The sequence below is a fragment of the Carassius gibelio genome, chromosome A20 (genome assembly GCF_023724105.1).
Source record: "Carassius gibelio isolate Cgi1373 ecotype wild population from Czech Republic chromosome A20, carGib1.2-hapl.c, whole genome shotgun sequence".
Taxonomy (NCBI): Eukaryota; Metazoa; Chordata; class Actinopteri; order Cypriniformes; family Cyprinidae; genus Carassius; species Carassius gibelio.
Genome location: NC_068390.1, coordinates 8,651,953 through 8,679,761, shown reverse-complemented (window position 1 = coordinate 8,679,761; position 27,809 = coordinate 8,651,953). Strand labels below are relative to the sequence as shown.

Below are 27,809 nucleotides of genomic sequence, written 5' to 3'. Positions count from 1 at the left end.
ATATAATAATAATAATAATAATAATAATAATATAAGAATTTTTTATCAGTGTAGTGGCCTAAAGTGTTCAGGTGAAACAGCCATAAATGATAAGGTTTTGATATGATGTCTGTGAATGCTGTGTAGCTCCGCAGAAAGAGGAGTTAGAGTTTAATGAAATGAAGGGTGCAGCACATTCACTTGTCACATTGCCTGACGTCATCGAGGGAGGTTCCGCGCTGGAGATCTTCAAAGGGAGGATGCGCTCGCGCTTTGAGCATCGCTGAGAACGAGCGAGTACGAGCATTCACGCATTCAGAGCTAAATAAAAGACAACGTGCTGAAATCAAAGGAAATCCCAGCTTTGCACAGAAGATGGCATCAAAATGTCCCAAATGTGACAAAACTGTTTATTTTGGTAAGTTGTTCAATTTTCTTCTATTTTGCAAAGCCTCGGATAAAACAAAGCATGCACGCGCTGGCTGAATCGACTGCACTGTAGTGTCTGAATGTACTTTCATTATTTTCATTCTCGCATGCATTGTAAACAACGTCTGCAAACCACACAACGTGGGCTCGATGGTAATTACCTGGGTAATCACGAGTGCGCGTTATTCTTAGGAAATGAATGAGTTTTCTTATTAAGATCCACATGATTTGTGCATGAGACGGCGCAGCAAATCATATTTTGTCTGCATGGTATTTGAGATACCATAAATGTTGAGCCCGTGCAGTGAAATAAGATCCATGAAACTGTGTTTTCTGATTTGATAATGGATGACACATGAAATGCAGAATCAGGATGAATGAAAGTAGACTATATGACAATCATGAAATTATTAAAGATGATAATCCCATTGCACTAGAATTCATTCTTTGGTTAAAACGGTTGACTTTAAAACATGCGAAAATTAATAATTAGTTTGATGGTAGATTCTCAATATCAGACGTATTATTATTATTATTATTATATTTTTTATGTGAACAGCCATACATGAAACAATTTAATTAGTGTCAACCAATACACCATCACAAACTGAACACACTAGATTGAATAGCCACAATCAATCTGATTTTACCCATTTTTATTTTTATTTTTTTTGGGGGGGTCTGATAAACCTTCTCTCCTGTCTCCAGTTTATACCTTATTTATGGGCCTGTTCTTTCCCTCAAAAAGCCTACTGTGAATGGGAACACATTTTTATAAATTGGGAAATTATAAACTGCTTATTTATTTTCATGCTCTTTATCTTCTCTGGTTAAATGTAACTAAATTATTTTAAAGTGCAGGTGTCATTTGGGATTTGTCGCCACTGCGCAATTACTCATTATATTAATTTAATCTTATCATTCAGCTAAAATGATTACATACAATTAGTACAAGGCTATACTTTGTCTTTTTAAGGCAGAAAATCAACATGCATGATTGGCAGATTTAAAATTTGTCTGTGTTAATATCATATGCTGAGCTGACTCCCTCCCACTGAACGCTTTAATAATTATAATGTGAGATCCACTTTGTGTCTGGCTGCTACTCGCTCTCTTGAGACTTTAATAGCGTTGACCTGAGAAAGAAAGCATTCCTATTCACTTGAATACTGCAAACAACTTTTAAGTCTGCAACCTGGCACACGGTTATCTTTAACTGGCTTTAGAAACATGCTTTTTGCCCACATAATTGTGTAGTTATGCCATCTAACAGCAGTTTGCCTTTCTCTTTCCAGTCAGTGGTTTAAAGAGAACTTTTAATGCAAAATGAAAAATTACTCATGTCAGGCCATCCAAGATGTAGATGAGTTTGTACATACAGTATCTTCATTGGAACAGATTTGGAGAAATTTTGCATTGCATCACTTGCTTACCAATACATCCTCTGCAGTGAATGGGTGCCATCAGAATGAGAGACCAAACAGCTGATTAAAAACATCACAATAATCCACAAGTGATCCACACGACGCCAGCCCATCATGATTAACATGATTTAGGCAACCATTATTTTAGAATGCACCGCTTTATTGTTTCCATGGCGATGTGTCACGCAGCCACAATAGCTCTGTATGACACATGGATCACATTTATTTAGTTTTTCCTGTTTTATTCAAAATATTCACAAACATGTTCACTATATTAAGAATATCTGATATTCTGATTTTGAAATATGTGCAAGTGAATATATTTTGTAGTTTAAACACTTTTATAAGGACCATGATAGTTGATCCGTACGGGGTGATGGGTGCCATGTTAGTTTGTGCTGAATCTGAGCTGTGGGATTTACAACATGTAAATTCATTCTCTTCTCAAGAAAAACGTTAAAGTAAGTCTCCGGTAAACTGGGAGTAGAGCAGAGGAAACTTTATAGTTACCTACACAATCTGTATTTGATATCAATAAAAACATAGTCAGATTATAATTGTAAGGATCATTATTACGGTTTCCATAGACATCTGCGTGCATTTTACAAACTGTAAATGTATGGTTTTGCTAGTACGCATGTGTATTTAAATATCTTACACCTAAAATAAGCATTACCGTATTTTTCGGACTATAAGTCGCACCTGAGTATAACTGTGCTTTCACACCGCCGGCGTCGAGAGCATCAAAAATCGCTCTTGCCGCTCTGCTCACGACGCTGCAGAAAAATGAGTGAGCGCTCAGACGCTCTGACATAGATCGAATGCTTAATTTGTATTTAAAGCGACCGCAAAGCAAACAAGCTTGTTGATCTCGTGCAGACTAACTACAAGGAGTTATAAGTTAACCTCATTAAATATTGTTGTGGACGAAATATTAAGATCCTTTACTTAAAATGAACAATCTCAGACACCTTGGTCCATATATCACTTTTAATTTATTTTTTATGTCCCTGTACGCAAACAGGGACACATCATAGATTATTGCAAACACAAAACAGCAATAATCAAATAATCCTCCATTGTGCTTGGTAACTAATGGTCGGAGCTGCGTTCTCTGGAGTCCTCTCAAGCGGTGGACTTCTACGTTCCGATTGGTTGCTGCCCAACCGCGTCATAGCTCATTACCATAAAGTTGCCTTGATTTCAACTCTCCTCGACGCTCTCAACGGCCAAGTCGCTCTGCGCCGCTCCTCGCCACTGCTCGACGCCGGCTTACATTGAAAATGAATGACTTCCGGCCACTTTGACGATCTCGACGCCGGCGGTGTGAACGCACAGTAAGTCGCATCAGTCCAAAAATAGTCGCACTGGACTATAAGTCACATTTATTTAGAACCAAGCACCAAGAGAAAACATTACCGTCTACAGCCGCGAGAGGGCGCTCTATGTCTTCAGTGGTAGACTACAGGATCACTGAGCAGCATAGAGCGCCCTCTCGCTGCTGTAGACAGTAATGTTTTCTCTTGGTTCATTTCTCGCGGTTCATGACAAATTAATTTTGATAAATAAGTCGCACCTGACTATAAGTCACAGGACCAGCCAAACTATGAAAAAAAAAAGTGTGACTTATAGTCCGTAAAATACGGTATATGGTTGAAAACACTGAATATCTGTGATAATGACAAGCACTCAGCGTGTCCGATCTGGCTCCGCGCCAGCCAAAGTGTGAAAGGGGATGATGTTGATGATGTGACGCACTGAAAGTTCTAATTACACCGTTGTGATCGTACGCATTAAAGGGTTAATGACAGAATTTTCATTTTGGGGTGAACTAACCCTTTAAGTCTATTGTGAAATATTATTACTAATTAAAATAACTGTTTTCTATTTTAATTTAACATGTATTTGTGATTATTACTCCAGTCTTCAGTGTCATACGATCATTGAGAGATCATTCTAATATACAGAATTTCTCAAAGAACATTTCATGTATATATGTTAAAACAAATCAGTTGTGCTGCTTAATATTTTTGTGGAAGCCATGATATTTTATTTTTTTCAGGATTCTTTGATGAATAGAAAATTGAAAAGAGCAGCATTTATTTAAAACATAAATCTTTTATAACACTTTTATTACATAAAAACATGTAGAACACTTGTGTGGGACTGTGATAGATAGATAGATAGATAGATAGATAGATAGATAGATAGATAGATAGATAGATAGATAGATAGATAGATAGATAGATAGATAGATAGATGGCCTTATATGCAACAAGTGGTTGCAAAATGAAGAAAATGGAAGTGTTACCCTGAAGCAACATCCTACAATAGAAAACACTAAAATAAACAAAAACATCCTTTAGTGGACTTCTCAAAGTTTGACTTAAAATGTAATTGTGCTGTTGTTCAGCCTTGACTCACAGTGACGTGACGCTGCTCCATGGAGAACGGCTCGTGAGGGTGTTCTGTGCTCCCTGAGGCACGTGCCTGGAATATTCCGGCCTCGATATGATGGGGTCAGATTTGATAAGAACCTTTTACTCTATCAGGGCCGTGCACGGGGGGGTGGCCTGGTGGCTAGAGCCTCAGCCCTTCTGCTCTCATCGTCTGAAGTGCTGAAGTTAATGTTTTGCTTCTGGTCTTTAATATGGTGTTAAGTTAACAGTGTGTACAAAATATCCACATTATAATCTATTTTCTTAGTTAATACCAGTAATCTGTATAGCATGTATCATAAAATATTTATAATATTTTATTCGGATCATATTAATAGTAGGACTATACATAATCCAAATGCAATATTGGCTACTATAAATGTTCTAAAATATTTTTACCTTAACATATTGCGTAATATATAGATTTATGCTGTATAATATTAAATTAAATGTCTAATACATTGCTGTATTAGACATTTAATTAATTCCTGTGGGTCAGTGGTAGAGCATTGCATTCACAGGGAACACACACTGGTAAAGTAATGTGTAGCCTAGATGCAATGTAAGTCGCTTTGGATAAAAGCGTCTGCTAAATACATAAATATAAATGTACTTCCATTCAGGATGAGGCCGCAGAGGCAGGCTCAGAGAGTGAGGAAGAGCCCACTGAGCATCAGCCAAATCAGACAGGTACAGGTAAGCCTGTTAAACTGCCTGAAAGTAGCAGCTCAAGCAGGGGTGTCCAGTCCTGCTCCTGGAGGGCCACTGTCCTTCAAACCCAACTTAATAAGCATGAAAAAACACTTCCTGACTGGTGTGCTAGAGGCAAGTTGGAGCTAAAATCTGCAGGTTAATGTCGTTCATGGACTGATCTTGAGCAATAGTGTGCTATAGTGTGACAAGTAGAAAGATAAACAATTACAGCAACATACATTTACATTTATTCATTTAGCTGACGCTTTTATCCAAAGCGACTTACAATTGCTATATATGTCAGAGGTCGCACGCCTCTGGAGCAACTAGGGGTTAAGTGTCTTGCTCAGGGACACATCGGTGTTTCACAGAATATTCATTTTCTATATCACGATGATTCTGCCTCAGAGTCAGAAAATATTCAGATTGAGACAGAAAAGCAATACAGGAAGACAGAGAGAAAAGAGACAGAGGCAGAACAAGAAGATATGGAACAGCAGTGTACACAAGAAAGAAGAGCCGGAGGACTTTATGAAGACGAAGTTAGGGAAGAATCAGTATATTCAGTATATTTTACTTGATGAGATGACTGATGTTTCACAAATCGAACAGGTGTCCTTTGTTGTGCGTTATGTGCATGACATCATAATAAGGAGCGCTTTATTCAGCTCTGTGATGTTCAGTCAACAACAGGAGAACAACTTAGTAATGACTGTGCTGATCGGAGAACCAGCTGAAAGTTGAGGACCTTATATGGCCAGGGTTACGATGGAGCATCCCAACATGAGCGGGCCTTATAACGGACTAGAGTCAAGAATACAAAAGCAAAATGAAAAGGCATTATATGTTCATTGCCTTGCTCATTGCTTGAACCTTGTTCTAGTGGAGAGCGCTTAGTCAAGCATTCACTTTGTCAGTTTTTTCACAGTAGCTGAAAAACTTTACACCTTCATTGCCAACTCCACAAAACGACATGCAGCATTTGTACGAACGCAGCAAACCATGAATCTAGGCCAGAGTGCCCTTGAGCCACAGAGTAGAGGGCTGCATTGGGATTGAGTCCCGCCGGGTCCCGCGGGACCCAACGCAAATCTCGCGGGATCGGGAATGGGCGGCTAAAAAAAACACCGCGGGATTGGGAGGTTGCCTAGCAACATGATGGAGAAGATGTCAATAGATGATGTAGAAAAGAACCTAATGTTATTTATTAGTGTTGTTTTTTGAGCACAGCCCCTCGTTGCCATTTGTTAATTATGTCAAGAGGCGTGATGATGCCAGTGTTATTGAACACTGCCTAAGTTTGAATGTTTTTATTCTTATTTGTATTTTTCAAACAGAATACCTGCGACGTTTGGCTAAAAATTGTAAAACTGCTGTTTTTCATGTAGCCTAGTTTATCATATTATGTATATTTTTTTGCAAAGCAGTCTATTTTTATGTGCAAAGTTTTTGATAAAAACTAAATTATATTTGAATGTATTATGTGTTTTGTCTGTTTTTTTTTTTGTTGTTGTTGTTTTTTTTTGTTGTTGTTGTTTTATGCAGGCCAGGGAAACGAAACAAACAACCCCATGAATTTCTTTAATAATATCAATACAAATACTTGTTTTTTTTTTCCCTGCGGGACGGGAGAAGACACAAAATCAATGCATCTCTATTATTGTGCGGGAATAAATTGTCAGAGTTTTGCGGGTGCGGGCGGGAGTGGACATATATATTGCGGGAGCGGGCGGGAGTGTAACACATACATTGCGGGAGCGGGCGGTAATGGTCAGAAATTCGGCGGGAGCGGGCGGGAGCGGGATGAAGAAAACAGTCCCGCGCAGGGCTCTACCACAGAGGCTCTCAGACACCTGATGGAGATGCAGGGAAACAGTCCTAAAGACTCTCCGGAAATGCCTTTTCGACACTGCCCGTCTCCGTTGAACGCTCGTTCTCAAAGCAGAAGCTGTTGAAAACTAAACTTCGTAATGCGACTTAATGATCTTCTGTTTCTGGCCATTGAAAAAGACATCCCAATCATCAAAGACGAGGTTATCAAGATCAGGGGCTTCATTTATAAACGTTGCGTACGCACAAAAGAAGGCGTACGCCACTCTCTACGCAATAATTGATATTTATAAAAAGCAAACTTGACGGGAAAATGTGCGGTCCTTCACGCAAGCTCTGACCCAGGCGTACGCACAAAAACGGGTGAAATGAGAAATGGCGACACCGTCGGCAGATGGAAGAAACACGTGAAAGTGAAAGTGAAAATGACAATACTGCCTCTCATAAATAACATGACTTCACAAAGCAAGTCTTACAATTAACAGCCTACACGAACACCCGTTTGATCGATCAGCAGTGAAACAAAGAAACAAAATCAAACGAAAATTACAACAGAAATTCAAATGAACACATATTTGCAAAAAGAAAAGTGAAATATGTTCTGCAATATTGGCATGTTGTGCAATTCATCCTCATAAATAATATAGTTAACAGAACGAAATAATGTACAAAACTGATATTCTCGTCAACACGGCGGTTGAACAGGCAAACAAGAAAGCTCAATTTGCAGCTATGTATGGTTTCCCAAATGTCATCGGTGCTATTGACTGCACTCATGTTGCCATAAGGGCACCGAACGTTAACGAAAATACTTTCATTAATAGAAAGCATTTTCATTCAATCAATGTCCAAATTATTTGTGATGCAGACATGTTGCTCACTAATGTAGTAGCTCGGTGGCCTGGGTCAACCCATGACTCATTTATTTTAAGACACAGCAGTGTTGGACGCAGACTCGAGGCTGGTGCTATACGTGATGGCTGGCTTCTAGGTACGTTTGATTATAGACATTCACATTTTAATGTACTTCAATGTCTTAACCCTTTCACTATCCTTGCAGGGGACAGTGGATATCCCCTCAAACAGGGGCTGCTTACGCCTTTCCTCAACCCACATAATGCAGAGGAAAGGCACTACAACATGTGCCACAGCCGAGCTCGCGCTATAGTGGAGCGCACCATCGGCCTGTTTAAGGGCAGATGGCGCTGCCTCGACTGCACTGGAGGGAGGTTATTGGACACGCCTGAAAAAAAGGTGTGCCAAATCGTGCTGGCATGTGCTGTGCTACACAATGTGGCACAGCTTAAAAACGTGCCTCTACCCCCTGGCGCCGATTGCTGTGTTGGCCCCGACCCTGAACCCCATCCCCACGCATTTGAGCCAAATGCTGCTGCTGTGCGCCAGCGTTTGGAAGTGATGCGTCGCTTGTAAAGAACAACAAAAGGTGTGGAAAATATTATTTATTCAAGAATTCCCTCATCGTGCAGTTTATTTCAGTCAGGGCAGTCTTGATTTCGCCCAACTCCTTTGCCACCTCTCTGATTGAACTAATGACTTCCCTCTGCATTTCAAGGACTGCATCGGTGAGGACACGTCCACTGCTGGAGGGTTGAGAGCCGCGTGCCGTGGAGACGCTGGGTCCAGACGGCTGCTCAGCTGCAGCATCGTAACCACTGGCCCCGCTGGAACACCCAGCAACTGAAATAAAATTGTTCTATATTAATAAACTGTAATTGTGTAGCCTGCATACATGTGACTTTGACTGCATTCATTTTACTTATTTCTCTTACCTGTGTCACCCGGTGCATCTGGCGCGTCAGTGTCCCCCTCCGCCTCAGGTCACCACTCCACTTAATAGGGATTCCCCAATAATTGCCGCCAGTCTCTCATCAAGAGGGGTCAGCTCCGGTGTCCCCTTTCCCCCACCCGTGGCAGACACACTCTGGCGATGGAGCGCAAGACGTTTTTTTGCCTCGACTTTGATGTCCGACCATTTCTTTTTTATTTCGGCCACGGTCCGAGGTTGTGAGGCTACAGCATTTACAGCGTCTGCCACCGTTTGCCACTCAAGTGCCTTTTTGGCATTAGTAATGCCCACACTGTGCCCTCCAAACAACATTTTTCTCCTCTTTTCCACCTCGCCAACGATAACTTCTACTTCACATTGAGTGAAGTTACGTTTTTTTGATTTCCTCTCTGTGTTTGCCATGATTTCGCAATCAATGAATATTAACTTGTGGACGTTTCACGGACTATTTATGGGCAACTATGGGCGTGTCATGAAGCCGCAAAAGCTGCGCTACATTTAGAATTGATTGTGATTTATTAAGGGAAAAATCCGTAGGATGTGCGTGCGCACGGTTTTATAAATCCGAATATTTCTGTGCGTACGTACGTCCTATGTTTCATCCGTACGCCACTTCTGACGCAAATCCTACGCAAAGTTTTATAAATGAGGCCCCAGGACATGGTATCGAATAGAAAGGTTTTGCTGTTAAAAAAAAAAAAAAGGAATAGTTTGTTATCAGCAATGCGTAGTTGTGATTATTCTTTCAAAACATCTTTAATAAAGTCTGCAATTTCTTAAAGCGTGTGCTGTCTACTCCTGCCCCAACCCTTAAAATGTCTGTGCACGGTCCTGCACTCTGTGATAGTGTTTCACAGTCGTCCACATCTCCCTGACATCCTCGATGAGACAGTTAACAGATGCACATTAGGCTTCACGTTATCTCTGGACTTAGTTAAACACATTAAAGGGTGCACTGACAGAAGGTTAACTGGATAAACACACTTAGGTGGAACAGGATAGACAGGTTTTCTTTTCTGATGAGACTCAGTCAGATGAGACTCAGACCTCCATTTCATAAAAGCTGTGATCTTTGCCAGGCGCCATTACAGTAAGAGTCTCTCTATACAGAGTAATTTCAGCTCAATTGTTAAAATGAAGATATAGTGGCTTCAGGGGAGAGTTTTAACACTTTTATTCAAAGAGCCCCTTAAACCATCATCTTAATGTACATCTTCAGATGAATGATGATCTATAAAGAGAATAAATGTCTTTGTGTCTTATAGCGGAGAAAGTGACATCTCTGGGAAAAGACTGGCACAAATTCTGTCTGAAGTGTGAACGCTGTAACAAGACCCTGAATCCAGGAGGACATGCAGAGGTGAGAGGAATACAGCTTAAAGGAAAAATGGAGAAAACGACAGTGTTGAAGATAAAGATCCCATTAAATGCACATTTCTTTCATGTGTATCTTCTACCGAACTGGAAGCTGCTGTATGTCATTGAAATATGGAATAATGTGCAATAATCTAATGTGGTCACAATGTCGATTTATAATTAGCAAATTCATGTAATTTAGCAATATTACATAAGTAAGAGTGTTGTTCCGAAAATCAGCACAACTGGAGCCATAGCAGGTATTACAGCCATCAGTGTCAGTGTGATATTTATATTCAACAGTTCAATGAACAAGAAGTTAATATTGCGTAACTGTCATTTTAGATACAGCTTTCGTTATTATTTAGTTATTTCTATTTTTGATCCTAAAATGAAAATGTGTAAACAAAGCAAAAAGCACAGTCACCGTGCTTCGGGTCTGAGTAAATCAGTTCATGATGCCGTCCAATTCAATTGTGATCATGAATCAGTGTTTTTGAACCAAACGGTTTAGTGAACGATTCAATGACTGATTCACAGTTCTGGCTAAATTTAGAATAGCATGCTATCAAACTACTATTTTCTGTATTTCTGTCATCTTTATATGGCTAGTAGTATTAATACTAAAGGCATATTCTCGCCAAAAATAAATAAAATAAATAAATATATAAATAAATAAATATATAAATAAATATATAAATAAATATATATATATATATACATATATATATATATATATATATATATATATATATATATATATATATATATATATATATATATACATATATATATATATATATATATATATATATACATATATATATATATATATATATATATATATATATATATATATATATGTATATATATATATTTTTTTTTTTTTTTTTTTTTTTTTTTTTTTTAATGCTATTTGTCTGTTCAGAACAATGGTAATTCACACACCTGACAGGTAGAAAAGCTTATTACTTACTGATAACAAATACTGTGTTTACCCTGGTTACTACAGTACACAGAGCAGAGATACTCAACTTTCTGTTTCCTGAATGAATTAACTGGTGTTGAATGAATTGGTTCAGGAAATGGTTGGATAATTGACTCAAAGGGTCAATTGTTGAGGTCTGTTTGCAGATAAATGTGACCTGCAGAAAGGTTATTTGCAAAATGAGAAATTATATGCAGTATTGCAGCATTGTATTAGTGGGTAAACTAATTTGTTGATTTCAAACACACCTCATGATTCAGTACTTGCTATTGCTATGCTGGTGGTATTATGGGGAGGGGCATTCTCATTCTAGAGCATTTTCGATTGGTCAAAATTTGTATTTGTAGCCTACATTTTCCCTATACATTTTATCTGATTAAAATCAAGAACTAAAAATCACCAAACTCTTTAAACTCTTAGAGACTCCAAAAAAGAAGTGCACCTGTGTCCAAGAAAATACATGACATACAAGTTTCATTAAATTAAGGTATTTTTTAGTTTACCATGAATGCTCGTCACTTCATTTATCATTATTTGGCATAATTATTTTTATTAAGACATATGTAAATATGAAGTAAATATGAAATTACATATAATGATGTATTTAAGTCCTAGTCTAAGTAGTTGTATTTAAAAAAGAAAAAAAAAACTATAATACATTACATTTAATTTAACTGTAAAGCCCCCTTTCCACTGCACACGACATTCAGACACGATTGTCGCATTTCTCCCTCTAGCGGCAGTCGCGCAGAACTTTCAAACTGGTCGTGAAGCAACCGTTTCCGTGGCATATTCACCATGGTAAAATGTATAATTTTAATGAACATAGTTAATGTATGAATGCATCGTCACAAATCAGGTGACCCCCAAAATAAAACTGTAGGTTTTATGGGGCTAATCAACGTAAACAATGGTTTAATAAATATTAAATAATTATTTCTGCCATAAGTATTATAAACCACCACTTTAAAGAAATAGTGTTTAAAGGATAATGTTAATGTTAACAAAATATTGGTAATTCTGACCTCGCACCGATAGTTTTGATTAGAATACATCACATCCGGTCGGGCGTTCGCATACTGTCTAGTCGCAAAAGTTCAAATTTTTGAACGTATCCGAGGCTCAAATCGGATCCGAAATTTCCGCATACGCATGTGATCGGAACTCCACGAAGCTCCCGCATTACTTTCCATTGGAAATTAATGACTTCCGGTCTGTCGCTTGTCGTTCGTCGGAGACAGTGGAAAGGCGGCTTAAGATTAATAAGTATCAGAAAACATTACATTCAATGAGCACTTGAATATATTATTTTCAATTGTATTATTTCTATAAAAAGACTCTATTTTAAAGGTATGTTATAGGCTACTTATTTTTCACAAGGGCAGTTGTTTACTCTTTTAAATGTTGAGAATATGTCATACTTTAATCTTTGGACAGCATGAGTGTAATGTAATTTTTGATGACAACAGACAAGGATGGCAGGATCTGGATGCCTAATTAATATCAGTAATGTGTTTTATCCACTGTTAACAGCATGATGGGAAGCCATACTGCCACAAGCCATGCTATGCTGCCCTCTATGGACCAAAAGGTGCAGTACATCTAATTAATATCTCGGATGCAACTGTTTATCATTTGTGGGGCTTGCAGCAAGTAGGACACTCTTTCCTTTGATGCCACAGATTCTTAATGAGACAGCCAGCTTGCACAAGAGCAGCTTCATCACTGAAATCTCTGATCTTCAGATATGGAGTATAGGGATAGCTGACCCAAAAATGAAAATTACCTTCTTGAATTCTTTCTGTAATGTTTGAATACCACCCTTATAATAGAATCAGAAAAGAAGCAACTGTACTGCCTGTCCTATTCCTGTAGGTGTGAATATCGGGGGGGCTGGTTCATATGTCTATGACACCCCTGTCAATGATGACACTACCCCTGCCATGGAAACTAAGCCGAAAGCTGAAGAGAGAAAGGCCACCAGGGGCCCAGTGAAGGGTGAGTTTGTGCTACTGTAGATCATAATGCAAACACTTAACCCTACACAGACTACTGTATCATATTTGATAGGCCTTTAAATTCTCAACATGATCAAAACTTTGATGAAGACCCTGTTGTACAAAATCTATTACGTCGTCTGATTGATACTTTTCTGATAGACTTTTTTAAGCATAATTCTAAAATTGTCAGGTCACCTTCAGTCCATGTTTCGTGTACTTCTATGAGATCTTTACTGATTTTTATAAAATAAGTGAATGTAAGAATAGCTTTTATTATTGTGATTAACTGAAGCAATTTTTTTATGTTTTATTAGAAATATGATATTCAATGATACTTTATATTCTCATATATCATTACATATGAGCCACAAAAGATTGATGTATCAAACACGAAACTAAAAGCAGTTTTCCCCTCAATTTTGTCTAAAGGTTAAAAAAACTGTTGCATATATGCATATATGTATATAGTTCAGGGATTGTTCAAAAAATAAAATTATGCCATCATTTACTCACCCTCATATCTGCATTTGAGTTTCTATGTTCTGTTGAACAAGAAAGAGGATCTTTTGAAGATTGTGGATAACAGAACAGTTGCTGTCATTGGCAATGTCTACCGGCAACTGTTTGGTTTCCAACAATTTCCATTTTGGGGGTGAACTATCCCTTTAATTGATATGTTAGGCTTTAATAGGTTAATTTTCAATCACTGGAAATCCAACTTTTGTGGTGAAACACTTAATATACACTATAATATTGTTAATTTAAAGAAAAACCCCAATAATGCAATAGAAACCACCAATAACACTCTGTAAACTGCATAACAATACACTTAACCATTTACATTACATTTATTCACTTAGCTGACACTTTTATCCAAAGCGACTTACAATTGCTATATATGTCAGAGGTCACATGCCTCTGGAGGAACAAGGGGTTAAGTGTCTTGCTCAGGGAAACACTGGTGTCTCACAGTGGATTCAAACCTGCGTCTCTCACACCAAAGGCGTGTGTCATATCCACTGCGCTAACCCAACCCAAAACTTGTTAATTTGCTGTGCAACCATCTACTTTTTTTTTTTTTTTTTTTTTACAAAGTGGGTAGTGATAATGCATTTTGTAAAATATTAGGATTATTGCATTTATTTCTAATTAAATGTTAATATTATTTAAAAGAATGATATCTGTGAGAATAACTGTCTACCTAATTTTCTCCAGCTGCAAGCTTCAGTTCGTTTTCTGGTCCGCCGAACGTCTGCCCCAGGTGCAACAAAACAGTGTACTTCGGTAAGTGCTGACATTCAGACAGTAAAGTTCAGCAGATATGGACTTGTGCTGGAACGTGTGTGTTCAGCAGTGCCAGGACATACATATGCATTTCCTGAGGTTGCCCGATACTTACAGAAGGGCATGTGTTTCCTTCTTTGTGTTTCAGCTGAGAAGGTGAGTTCCCTGGGTAAAGACTGGCACAGGCCCTGTCTGCGCTGTGAGAGGTGCAGCAAGACTCTGGCTCCCGGCAGCCATGCAGAGGTCAGGGACACTTACATATATTTTAATCTAAATACAGTTATATTGTGCAAACTATAAAAATACATTTTGACATTGCCCAAAATGTAATTTAAGATTTAAAGTTTATTTTTATTGCCCCTCAAAGTGCATTTTGTGATCTATTTAAGCATTTAAAGGTTTCAACTAAATATATTTTTAGTCTATAAAGAAAAAAATTCTTACATCATGCTGTTCACAACATATATTTACATATATCTGAAACATAATTTGGTCAGATTTTTTTTTTTTTAATCTGCATGGATGAGGTAGAAACGTATATACCGTATACCCTCTCTCAGTAGCATCATAAATGTGGTCAGAAATGTCCAGATTAAACTATTGTGCAAATAGTAATGACATTTGAAGACAAGTATGATTTAATAATGTACATGGGTTCTGTTTTAAACTACAGCACGATGGCCAGCCATACTGCCATAAACCCTGTTATGCTGTTCTTTTTGGGCCAAAAGGTACATTTCCACTGTCCATTTTCCAATCGCATTCTTTATATACACTATATTATATATATATATATATATATATATATATATATATATATATATATATATACAGTACAGACCAAATGTTTGGACACACCTTCTCATTCAAAGAGTTTTCTTTATTTTCATGACTATGAAAATTGTAGATTCACACTGAAGGCATCAAAACTATGAATTAACACATGTGAAATTATGTACATAACAAAAAAGTGTGAAACAACTGAAAATATGTCATATTGTAGGTTCTTCAAAGTAGCCACCTTTTGCTTTGATTACTGCTTTGCACACTCTTGGCATTCTCTTGATGAGCTTCAAGAGGTAGTCACCTGAAATGGTCTTCCAACAGTCTTGAAGGAGTTCCCCGAGAGATGCTTAGCACTTGTTGGCCCTTTTGCCTTCTGTCTGCGGTCCAGCTCACCCCTAAACCATCTGGATTGGGTTCAGGTCCGGTGACTGTGGAGGCCAGGTCATCTGGCGCAGCACCCCATCACTCTCCTTCTTGGTCAAATAGCCCTTGATGCCTTCAGTGGGACTCTACAATTTTCATAGTCATGAAAATAAAGAAAACTCTTTGAATGAGAAGGTGTGTCCAAACTTTTGGTCTGGAGTATATATATATATATATTATTTTTGTTTTGTTTTCTTTTTTGCACGGAAAAATACAATTAAACAGGACACATTCTAGTGTACATGAAAAACAAAACTCTATTCACTTTAATTGTTTTGCTGCTTGCAAACCCCTATTCTTCTTTGACCGTGCATTATGTTATTTCACTGTTTTTGTTCAGGAGTGAACACTGGAGGTGTTGGCAGTTACATATACGAGGACCCAAACACTGAGAACCAGTCCTAAGAACCACAACCACACCAGCAGTATTATCAGCAACCTTAGATTCAAGCCTCTTGTCTGCTTCCTTTAAATTGACTTCCTCTCTTTCGTGAATCTGCACTGATCTTGTTCATTTACAGAGTGCCACTTATATACTAATTGTACTAAAATGAGCTAGTATTACTATTTACTAACAGGAATAATATATGTGTTTAGCCTTTTTGCTGTATTTATACAGTATATGATTTCTATATTTTTAAGAATGTACTTAAGATATTGATTTTTTTTTGACTGTGACATTGGATTACTGGTAACACAAGAAAATTTTGTTACGAATGAATTATTTTTTTCATTAGTTCTAACATGTTTAGTTACTGTTGTCAGTATATGTTTTCTGAACTTTGCACTTAACGTCTGTTTATGTATTAAACACTTTGTATTTTAAATTTAGTAGAAAAAAAATTGTGCATTGAAAAGTGCATTGAATTGTTTTGTTTCATTTGACTTTTGGGATATACTGCCTTAAATGAATAAGTGGTGTCAATACATTCGCTACACTCACCACTTTGGATTTAATTCCAATGAAGAAAATTATTCGGAAAATGCACAGAAATCTTACAAAAAAAAAAATAAAAAAATACATACTGTACATACCAATCTTAAGAAAATCAAGCATGAAATTAAATGTAGCTATTGAGGCCAGTTAAACTGATGGAAACATAGATGCTGTTTTGTTGTTGTATATGTTATAATTTAGCTAATAAATATCTATGTTTGTACAGAAAATACAAGGATCTGTCACAAATCATATTGCTGGGATAGAATAAGCTATAATTAATGTAAATATCTACGATATTGTAATATTTTAGAAACTCTCTTTAATCATCTAATAGTATATGTCATTAGATTTTCCAGTCATAGTCTATATCATAAAGTACAGAGTGTTTTTCTTTAGAAAACTTTATTTCACAACATTCCAAAGCATTACTGCACCACATTTCATATTAAATATAATTTAATACTTATTTACATTAGAAATTAATTTTACTCAAGTAAAAGGAATTCAAAGATTTAATTAAAACCCTTTGGAGTCGATTTACGCGATTTACGCATTATGAGTCATTTTCTCCTGATAACCCCAAAAATAACTTAAATTACACTTTCAGTTTTGATCGCACAGATAAGAGCAATACATCACTTTTTTGCATACAGACATAATAACAACAAAACTTTGTGCATTTATAACATAAAGATAACAAACAAGGTGTGCTGTCTGCAGCCTTTGTCTGCGGTAATCTTAATTTATGGGTCATTAAAATGAACTGTAACTCCATGAATACTCAACGAAGAGACATGACAGAGATATCTAAAGCGTGAGATGTCTACTGTTAAACTAAACAAGTACTGCCGAAATCAAATATTCAGTGATAAAGTAATCCTTATGAAAACAACGCAATGTCCATTTTTCACGTCTCCCTTCATTATCTTCTAATGCGACCACGCCCCAGAGCTGAACACTCTATTCAGATTATAATGTTTCACTGAAGCGCGCGGCTTGAATACGCACACACAACAGAAGACAACGCAGTGAGACTGTATTTCAAGTTTTTTTATTTACTGTTTGCTTCACGATGAGAGGAATAAGACATAATTCACCCCAAAAAGATGTGATGTGGTTGAGGATTTGAAATTTGGATTTCCTCAGAAAAAAAGAATGAAGCACTTTATTCAGCAGAGATCTTAAACATGAGTAAGTCTCTTTTTATTTATTCATATAGATGGTTTCAACGGCAACAACATAAACAAACGTTACTGCACGTGCCCGTTTTGTGGACCTAACTTAACTTCCGGTAGTCTTCCAAATAGAATCAATAACGACAGCCAAGTCCCTGTAGAGTAGATATTATTTTTTGATAACAAACAAAATATGTTTGCTGCGTGGATCAGGCGGACTTAATGAATATGCAAATTCATTCTTTGCCAGCAGGAGATGTTTTAAAGCATAGACATAAAGCGCGAGAAATAAAGGTTTCCCCAGTAACAGCTGTAAACAAAGCAGAGCTGGTACGCTCACACGCTGCTTTATCAGGCATATAACATGCAAGTCTTCCTTCAGAAATACAGCGATATAAAAACACCTGTGTCTCGCTTTGATATTTAAACATATAAATGTAAGGAATTATTATTATTAAACGTGCAGTACGTAACGTTACTCATGTTTATTCTACAAAGCCTTTTTGAAAATCGATCAGTTTTAAAATTGTGGCGAGTCTACAAAAATAAATAAATGTATGGGAAACACATCCCGCAGCACAAATCACCTGAGCCCAACTTCAGTCTACTCATCACCTTAACTTTAACTGTGTTTGTAGAAGGCACTGCAGCCAACAGACCGGAAGTAAACTTACAGTAGGTCCAGGCGCGTGCGCCCGATGAAACCGTCTATACTTGTACTAGTTTTCACATAACGTGTAAACATTTCACTAGTTAGACTTTTTCCAAAGACTTTTTTCAAACTATAATTCCTGACTAAATGTATAATCAAGTGAAATATGAAGTTTCAATAACAATATACATACTATAAATGTAACAAATAAATGTAACTGTAACAAATGCAACAAAGAATGCTGTTCTTTCAATTTACCCCCCCCCCCCCCACCCAAAAAAAAATTCTAACTGAAAAAATATTCTCAGCTCTTTTCAACATTCATAATAATAACAACAATAAATGTTTTTTTTTTGTTGTTGTTGTAGAAAATCAGATTTTTAAAAGGATTTCTGAAGGATTGTGTGACTGGAGTAATGAAAATTCAGTTTGAAAGTCAGCTTTGATTGTTCCTAATAAATTGCTTAAATGCTCCCCCAAGTGGATATTCAATTATTTTGTGGGATAATTAAATATAATCTAAGTAAACTACAAACATATAATTATATAGATTTATTTTGTCCTCACATTCTTTCCTGCAACTCTTCCCTCTCAGTGACACAAGCTGACTTAAAGGCTCATTATGCAGCTCATTATGCAGGCCTTTGTCTTCTAAGGTGTAAATCACAATGATCTTCATGATTACAGTGAGATTAGACTTTAGCCATTTAGATGTTTATAAGAAACTGAAAAAAGCACAAATGTCAGGGCATGACAAAACTTCTCCAGGCCCCCCAAATACCCTTATATTCCAGAGGGTTAAGTACAAGGAAGTTAATTTTTTTTTATTATTCTTAAGTATTAAAGATGAAACAAACAACTTTTATTTTGGAAATTAAGAGCAGTAAAAATACATTTTGCTTTGGAATGATGTGAAGTAAAGATTTCCAAAGAAAACACTGGTAAACTACAGATACTTTTTAAATGTAATTCTGTATATGTACACACACACACACACACACACACACACACACATATATATACATATATATATATATATATATATATATATATATATATATATATATATATATGTATATGTATATATATATACACACATTATATCCACTACATAATATAAAAATTAGTAACTAATGAAATAATTAATGAATGTACTTCTCAAACAGATTATAGTGATTAAGCTCTGCAGTATATCGTACAATAAACCAGAAGGCTTGAACTGTCCATATCACAAATAGGAAAATGTATTTAAAACCATAACAACACAATGCATTCTGGGTGATGTGGTCCGTGAAGCTCAACACTGCGTTGATGTCTGCGGCGGTCATTTTAGCCGCTGTCCTCGGTGGTGGGGTTCTCCTCATTGCCCGGAGAATACTCTCCAGGCGGAAAGCGATGAGGTCACGGATCTACCCAGCGAGTCTGATGCGCGGAAAGACTGTGATAGTGACCGGGGCGAAAAGCGGCATCGGGAAGGCAATGGCGGCGGAGCTGCTGAAGCTGCAGGCCCGTGTGATCATGGCCTGTCGGGACAGGAGGAGGGCTGAGGAGGTGGCCCAGGACATCAAGAATCAAGCCGGTGTGAATCAGGGAGAGGTCGTGATCTAGGGTTGCCAACTGTCCCGAATTAGCCTAATTGATTTGTCCCGTATGGGACCTCACTTGTCCCGTTTTTTTACTACTGCGCTGATCTAACCACTAATACAACAGCAGTGCTGTCTGATCACGACACTTGAGAATGATCACCGACACGGCAACACACACACACGCGACACCTCACACCTGACCTATCATCATCATCCAATCACAGCCCCCCTCCTCTCATGCGCATCAGTATACATTGTAAATGCACCAATTCCTCCACACACACACACACACACACAAACACACAAAAAGTCGATAATCGATTTGGCATGTGGGTAAAAGTGCAAACATGGATAAACCTGCAAAAAAGAAAAGACTGTGCAGCTACAATAAAAATTGGGAAGTAAAACATATATGGATTAAGCCCGTCAGCGGTGACTCAACAAAAGCATTCTGTAGTTTACGTCACAGGGAATTTTCAGGTGCCCATGGAGGTGAGAATGACTTGACTAAACATGCTTCCACAGAAATGCACAAGAAGGCCACACTAGCTAAAGTTGCAAGCAATATCTATGGATTCTTCGGGGTAACTGGAAAACTTGTTAATCTTGTTTGTTTACAGTGTTGAGACGTGCTGCGTTTGGTCTCGTGCTCTATCGCATGCGTTGTCGGTGTTGTGCGCTTGCTTGGACCTTTGTTGAGGTGAACAGTGGAGTGTGTTCAAGCACCAGCCAAGAGAGTCTAGGGAGGTGCCATTTGTGAGAAGCAGTTGAATTGGTGGGAGTTAAAAGCAGATCGTAGGTGTATTTGTTTCTTGTCTCATTAGTGTTTGGCGCAGTTGTCGTTGCTGGGAAGCACTTGTTTGTTTACTGTGTTGAGACGTGGTGCGTTTGGTCTCGTGCTCTATCGCATACGTTGTCAGTGTTGTGCGCTTGCTTGGACCTTTGTTGTGATGAACAGTGGGGTGTGTTCAGGCACCGGCCAGGAGAGTGTGAAGAGGTGCCCTTTGTGGGAGGCAGTTGAATCTGCGGGAGTTGGAAGCAGATCGTAGGTGTATTTGTTTCTTGTCTCATTGGTGTTTGGCGCAGTTGTCGTTGCTAGGAAACACTTGTTTGTTTACTGTGTTGAGACGTGCTGCGTTTGGTCTCGTACTCTGTCGCATGCGTTGTCGGTGTTGTGTGCTTGCTTAGACCTTTGTTGTGATAAACGGTAAAGAACATTCAGCTGAATTCAATTTCCGTTTTGTCGGGTTTAAAAAAGATTAGTATACCGCGGTCGCGGCAGCCCTCCAGTTAAGCCCTCCTCGTGTGAAGACCGAAGAGTGTAAAGACCATCGTCTCTACCATGCGACTCCACCGGGCAGGGACACCGGCAGGAGATATAAGTATTGTTTTGATTAATCTTTTTTCCTTTTCCTTGTTTCATTTCTGTTTCAGTTGTTTTTTGTTTATTACCTAATCTTACTATGTGTTTCCAGATCCCTACTATCATTACCACTCGTAAACCATGCATCACACAATGTAGACAGCGCAATCTTAACAACCTGCATACTTTGCCTATGTCTGATAATACACTACTTTCTTTTCCTATTGGTCTCTGGAATTGCCAGTCTGCTGTAAACAAAACCGATTTCATTACTTCTATTATTAGTCATTCAAAGCTTAATCTCATGGCCCTAACAGAGACCTGGATCAAACCAGAGGACACTGCTACACCTGCAGCACTCTCCAATAATTTCTAATTTTCCCACTCCCCCCGTTTGACTGGAAGAGGTGGAGGCACTGGTCTGCTCATCTCTAATGATTGGAAATGTAATCCTTTACCATCTTTGGGTATCAACAGCTCCTTTGAATCTCATTCAGTTACTGTTACCTACCCTTTTAAAATACATTTTTTAGTTGTCTATCGACCCCCAGGACCACTGGGTAACTTTTTGGATGAATTAGATATGTTGCTCTCAACCGTTTCTGAGGATTGTACTCCCCTAGTTATGCTTGGAGATTTCAACATTCCTCTAGATAAACCTCTGTTTGCCGATTTCCACACTCTGCTTGCCACTTTTGATCTCAACTGAGTGTCAACTACTGCTACTCACAAATCAGGCAACAAACTGGACCTTATTTATACACAAAACTGCTCTACTGATCATGTTCTGGTTACTCCACTGCACACGTCGGATCACTTCCTCCTCACTCTTAACCCCAACATGATCCCTGACACATCACTTACCCCTCCACATGTCATCTTTCGACGTATCCTATGCACACTTTCACCCTCCCGGCTATCTGCAATAGTTTCATCTTCACTTCCTTCCCCTAAACTGTTTTCATCTTTGGATGCTAACAGTGCTACTGATACTTTCTGCTCCACTCTTACATCTTGTTTAGACACTGTTTGCCCATTATCTTACAGGCCAGCCCGTAACACCCCTTCTGCCCCTTAGTTATCTGATGTTCTACGCAAACACCGTTCTAAGCTTAGAGCTTCTGAAAGGGTGTGGTGCAAGTCCAAAAATACTGCTGACCTTATTGTGTTTCAGTCACTCCTATCTTCTTTCTCTGCTAATGTCTCCTCTGCTAAAATGACATACTACCATAACAAAATTAACAATTCATCTAACTCTCGCATGCTTTTTAAAACATTTTGCTCACTTCTTTGTCCTCCTCCTCCCCCTCCTGATTCATCTCTAATAGCTGACGACTTTGCAACGTTTTTGTGAGTGATAAAAAAAAATGTGTTTAATAAAATTAAACACATTAGTGCGCAATTTTCCACACCACAATCAGTCAAGCTCATATCACCAGCAAACTTACACTCATTTACTTCCTTCTCTTCACTCTCTGAGGCAGAAGTCTCTAAACTCATCCTTTCTAATCACCCTACAACTTGCCTGCTTGATCCTATTCCATCTCATCTCCTTCAAGCCATTTCTCCTGAAGTTGTACCTGCACTCACTCACATCATCAACACTTCCCTCCACACTGGTGTTTTTCCCTCATCATTTAGACAGGCACGTATAACTCCACTACTTAAGAAACCCACCCTCAACTACAGGCCAGTTTCCCTTCTTCCTTTTATTGCAAAAACACTTGAACGAGCTGTGTTCAAACAAGTCTCTACATTTCTCACACACAACAATCTATTTGACAGCAACCAATCTGGCTGCAGAACTGGACATTCAACTGAGACGGCCTTGCTCTCAGTTGTTGAAGTCCTAAGACTGGCAAGAGCAGAATCCAAATCTTCAGTACTTATCCTGCTTGATCTGTCCGCTGCTTTTGACACAGTTAACCACCAGATCCTCCTATCAACCCTCCTGGCAAATGGCATCTCAGGAACCACACTTCAATGGTTTGAGTCTTACCTATCAGATAGGTTCTTCAAAGTATCTTGGAGAAGTGAGGTGTCCAAGTCTCAACATCTAACTACTGGGGTGCCTCAGGGCTCAGTTCTTGGACCACTTCTCTTCTCTGTCTACATGGCATCATTAGGTTCTGTCATTCAGAAACATGATGACACTCAACTCTACCTCTCATTCCATCCTGATGATCCGACGGTAGCTATTCGCATCTCAGCTTGTCTAACAGACATTTCTTCCTGGATGATGGACCATCACCTTCAACTCAACCTTGCCAAGACAGAACTGCTTGTGATTCCAGCAAACCCATCGTTCTATCACAATTTCACCATCAAGTTAGGCACATCAAGCATAACTCCTTCAAAAACAACTAGAAGCTTTGGAGTTATAATTGATGATCAGCTGACTTTCTCAGACCACATTGCTAAAACTGTCCGATCCTGCAGATTTGCTTTATTCAACATCAAGAAGATCAAGCCCTTTCTTTCGGAACATGCTGCAAAACTCCTTGTTCAAGCTCTTGTTCTGTCCAGGCTGGACTATTGCAATGCCCTCTTGGCAGGTCTTCCAGCCAATTGTATCAAACCTTTACAATTAATTCAGAACGCGGCAGCAAGATAAATTTTTTAATGAGCCAAAAAGGATACACGTCACACCTCTGTTTATCAATTTGCACTGACTTCCAATAGCTGCTCGCATAAAATTCAAGGCATTGATGTTTGCCTACAAACCATCACTGGCTCTGCACCCATTTACCTAAATTTATTACTTCCAACTTATGTGCCCTCTAGAAGCTTGCGTTCCGCAAGTGAACGTCACTTGATTGTGCCATCCCAAAGAAGCACAAAGTCACTTTTACAGACTTTTAAATTAAATGTTCCCTTCTGGTGGAATGAACTCCCCAACTCAATCCGAGCAGCTGAGTCCTTAGCCATCTTCAAGAATCGGCTCCATCTCCATCTCTTCCATCTTTATTTGACCCTCTAACTTTAACACTCACTATTCTAATTATATTCTTTAAAAAATCGAACTACCTTTCTAATCTTTTTGTATTTTATGTTCTTTTCATTTATTATGCAATTGTATGTATGTGTGTGTGTATGTGTAAAGACCTCTAACTAGCTTGCTCTATTCTTTTATTTTTGATTTTTTTATTCTATCTGTTTTCTTTTTATTTATTATATTATTTAAAATCCCATGCTATTTGACTGTGTTAACCTAACTGAGACTTGTTATAGCACTTATATATCATTGCTCTTTTTGTTGTTTTTGATTGCTTCCACTGTCTTCATCTGTAAGTAAAAGTGTCTGCTAAATGAATAAATGTAAATGTAAATGTTAACTGACAAAATAGCGGCAAGCGATGCCTCATACGTGTATCACACAGGGACTCAGCTATAACAGCAACGACTGTCTTGTTAAGCTAAACGGTGCTTTGTTTCATGACTCAAATGTTGTGAAGAAGATGCGCTTGGGGAGAACGAAAGCAGAGATTATCACAATGAATGTTTTAGGACCAAAGACTGTGTGTGATATCAGAGGCATGCCCCTCTTTTCTTCTTTTGCACTTAAATGTTTTATTTTGTACTCCTACAGTGCAGGAGTGACAAGTGTTTTGTCTCAGTCCTTTTATTGAACCATTACCTATTACCTTTACTATTTGTCTGTGTTAATGCTGCTGTAAATGAACAAACTATTATTAAACCTACTGTAGGTTGTCAAGGCATGAGAGTTATGTATTAATATTTTATTAAAGGGATAGTTCACCCAAAAAAGAAAATTCTGTCATCGTTTACTCACCCTCAAGTTGTTCCAAGCCTGTTTGAGTTTCTTTGTTCTGCTGAACACAAAGGAAGATATTTGGAAGAATGTTTGTAATCAAACAAATCTTGGTACCCATTGACTTCCATAGTAGGAAAAAAATATACTATGGAAGTCAATGGGACCGAGATCTGTTTGGCACATATTAATGGGACTGCATATTATTATCATCATCTCATATTATTATGATTATTATACCATAATTGTAGTAACTGCAGGTATTTTGGTACTGTACCTTGATAAATTGTAAATAATGAAAATAAATGGGAACTGGACTGATTGTCACACTTTTAGGTCAAGACGATAATTTTCACAGGGTTGATTTATTATTTTCAAGTATACATGTCCGGATACATGTTATTGTCTTGACATCAATAGGAACCTGCCGTTAAATACCCATTTAATAGATTTTCATTAAACTTTAAAAATGAAATAGCATAGATGGAAAAAATAACATGAAACACACCAAATTGCTAAACTATTATTTTGGCCAACAGAAATCTATGAATTATCTATAACATTAGAAGTGTCGCTTTGGTTGAGACTTGATCTTGACGGGCTGACTTAGTGTAACATGAATCCTAATACTCTAAAATATTTTGAAATATTCTCACTCACAAACATCTTGAACGATCCTTTAATGGGTCGCAGTGAAATCTCAAATTGTTATCATGACTTATTTCGTATTAGGGATTTTTAATTGTTTTCAGTATGTATAATTTTGCTCATTGTCCTATTGAAAGCAAAATAAATAAATTACAATTACATTAATTTTTCTATCTTTCCATGGTGCTAACATTTATTACAAAATTATATGAGTAACACACTTAACGATAAATACAGCTATTTTAAAATTAAATGAAGTTATGACATAACACATGCGCAGACCTGAGCATGACCCTTCATTATATAGTTAATATAATGCATATTGGTTTTACTTAACCTTCTAGTTACTCAAATACAACCACTGTAACAACTTCCCCATGTAACAACCACTCCTGACGTCCCATTTTAGATTTATCAGACATTTACAGTACAGACCAAAAGTTTGGACACACCTTCTCATTCAAAGAGTTTTCTTTATTTTCATGACTATGAAAATTGTAGATTCACACTGAAGGCATCAAAACTATGAATTAACACATGTGGAAATATATATGGAATTATAGACATAACAAAAAAGTGTGAAACAACTGAAAATATGTCATATTGTAGGTTCTTCAAAGTATCCACCTTTTGCTTTGATTACTGCTTTGCACACTCTTGGCATTCTCTTGATGAGCTTCAAGAGATAGTCACCTGAAATGGTCTTCCAACAGTCTTGAAGGAGTTCCCCGAGAGATGCTTAGCACTTGTTGGCCTTTTGTCTTCTGTCTGCAGTCCAGCTCACCCCTAAACCATCTGGATTGGGTTCAGGTCCGGTGACTGTGGAGGCCAGGTCATCTGGCGCAGCACCCCATCACTCTCCTTCTTGGTCAAATAGCCCTTGATGCCTTCAGTGTGACTCTACAATTTTCATAGTCATGAAAATAAAGAAAACTCTTTGAATGAGAAGGTGCGTCCAAACTTTTGGCCTGTCCTGTATATGAAGCCATTTTAGTTACATTTTCTACAACAAGTCATTATCTGGCTACATAAAATCCTTGTGGGATAGAATAGCATTTTCACTCTTATACCCGTGTCCCATTACAACCTCTTCAGACAGCCTCTTTGAGGTTTTCACCATGCACAGTTTATGCCTCTGAAACAGCATGCCAGAAGACTTGAGGATATTAGTCTATCTGTATTTTTAAATTTCAGTCTTAACCAACCAAATGACTATGGGTTAACCACATAAATAGTTGTTTTCTTAAGATAAATTAAGTGTTTTTAGATGTACACAAACTCAAATCTCTAAACTCCTAATTGTGTTACAAAATTAGGAGGAGCCAAGGATTGATGTTCTTATCAACAACGCTGGTCTCTACCAGTGTCCATACAGTAGAACAGAAGAGGGCTATGAAATGCAGTTGGGAGTAAACCACCTTGGTCACTTCCTTCTGACAAATCTTTTGCTGGACCTTCTGAAGCAGTCGGCGTCCAGCCGTATCGTCGTGGTCTCACGTGGTCTCATCCAAGCTCTACAAGTACGGCAGCAACAACTTCGAGAACAGCGAACAGAATTACAACAAAGCTTTTTGCTACAGCCAGAGCAAGCTTGCCAACCTACTATTCACTCGTGAGCTGGCACGCAGGCTGGATGGTACTGGGGTAACTGTAAATGTCCTCACTCCAGGTATCGTAAGGACCAGATTGGGCCAGCACGTCAACATCCCCCTGCTGATTAAGCCTCTTTTTTTGCTGGTCTCTTGGTTGTTCTTCAAAAGCCCACTGGAGGGTGCTCGGACCCCACTGTACCTGGCATGCTCGCCTGAAGTTGAGGGTGTGTCTGGAAAATGCTTCTCTAATTGCAAAGAAGAACAATTGCTTTCTAAAGCCACTGATAACCATACTGCTAAACGGCTCTGGGACCTAAGTGAAAGCATGGTGGGTCTTAGGAGGTGAAGGGAAGAAGCAAGAACTACCCTTCTCAAATGTGCCAAATGCAAACCTCGAACATCAGTGCAATTGATTTTTTGGGGAGTGTTTTTGGCCAAGTGCCCTGAGGGACTTACTGGATAACAGACAGGAAATTAAAATGTCCATCTGTTCCCCCGTATCTTTGCTGCAGTGTTTTCAGAGATGGCCTCAGGCTTGTGACTCATTCTACTCTGTGAATGAGAGCCTGAAAGTATGGAGTCCGACATATCTCTTGAATACAAATGACAGGAGCAGTGTGCCCGAGAAACATATGGCTCAAAGC

General features: G+C 38.2%; 1 protein-coding gene and 1 pseudogene across 1 annotated transcript; both read left to right on the top strand.

Annotated features, from left to right (window-relative positions):
- The first annotated feature begins 220 nt into the window (after window positions 1-220).
- Window positions 221-16,552, top strand: LOC127938060 (cysteine-rich protein 2-like). Its single transcript, XM_052534453.1, has 8 exons — window positions 221-397; window positions 9,866-9,960; window positions 12,478-12,535; window positions 12,820-12,942; window positions 14,160-14,228; window positions 14,377-14,471; window positions 14,902-14,959; window positions 15,778-16,552. The coding sequence occupies exons 1-8, from the start codon at window positions 355-357 to the stop codon at window positions 15,840-15,842; spliced, it is 606 nt and encodes a 201-aa protein (XP_052390413.1). The 5' UTR covers window positions 221-354; the 3' UTR covers window positions 15,843-16,552.
- A 2,963-nt stretch (window positions 16,553-19,515) lies between these two features.
- On the top strand, window positions 19,516-27,511 carry LOC127938059 (retinol dehydrogenase 14-like; annotated as a pseudogene).
- Window positions 27,512-27,809: the final 298 nt, after the last annotated feature.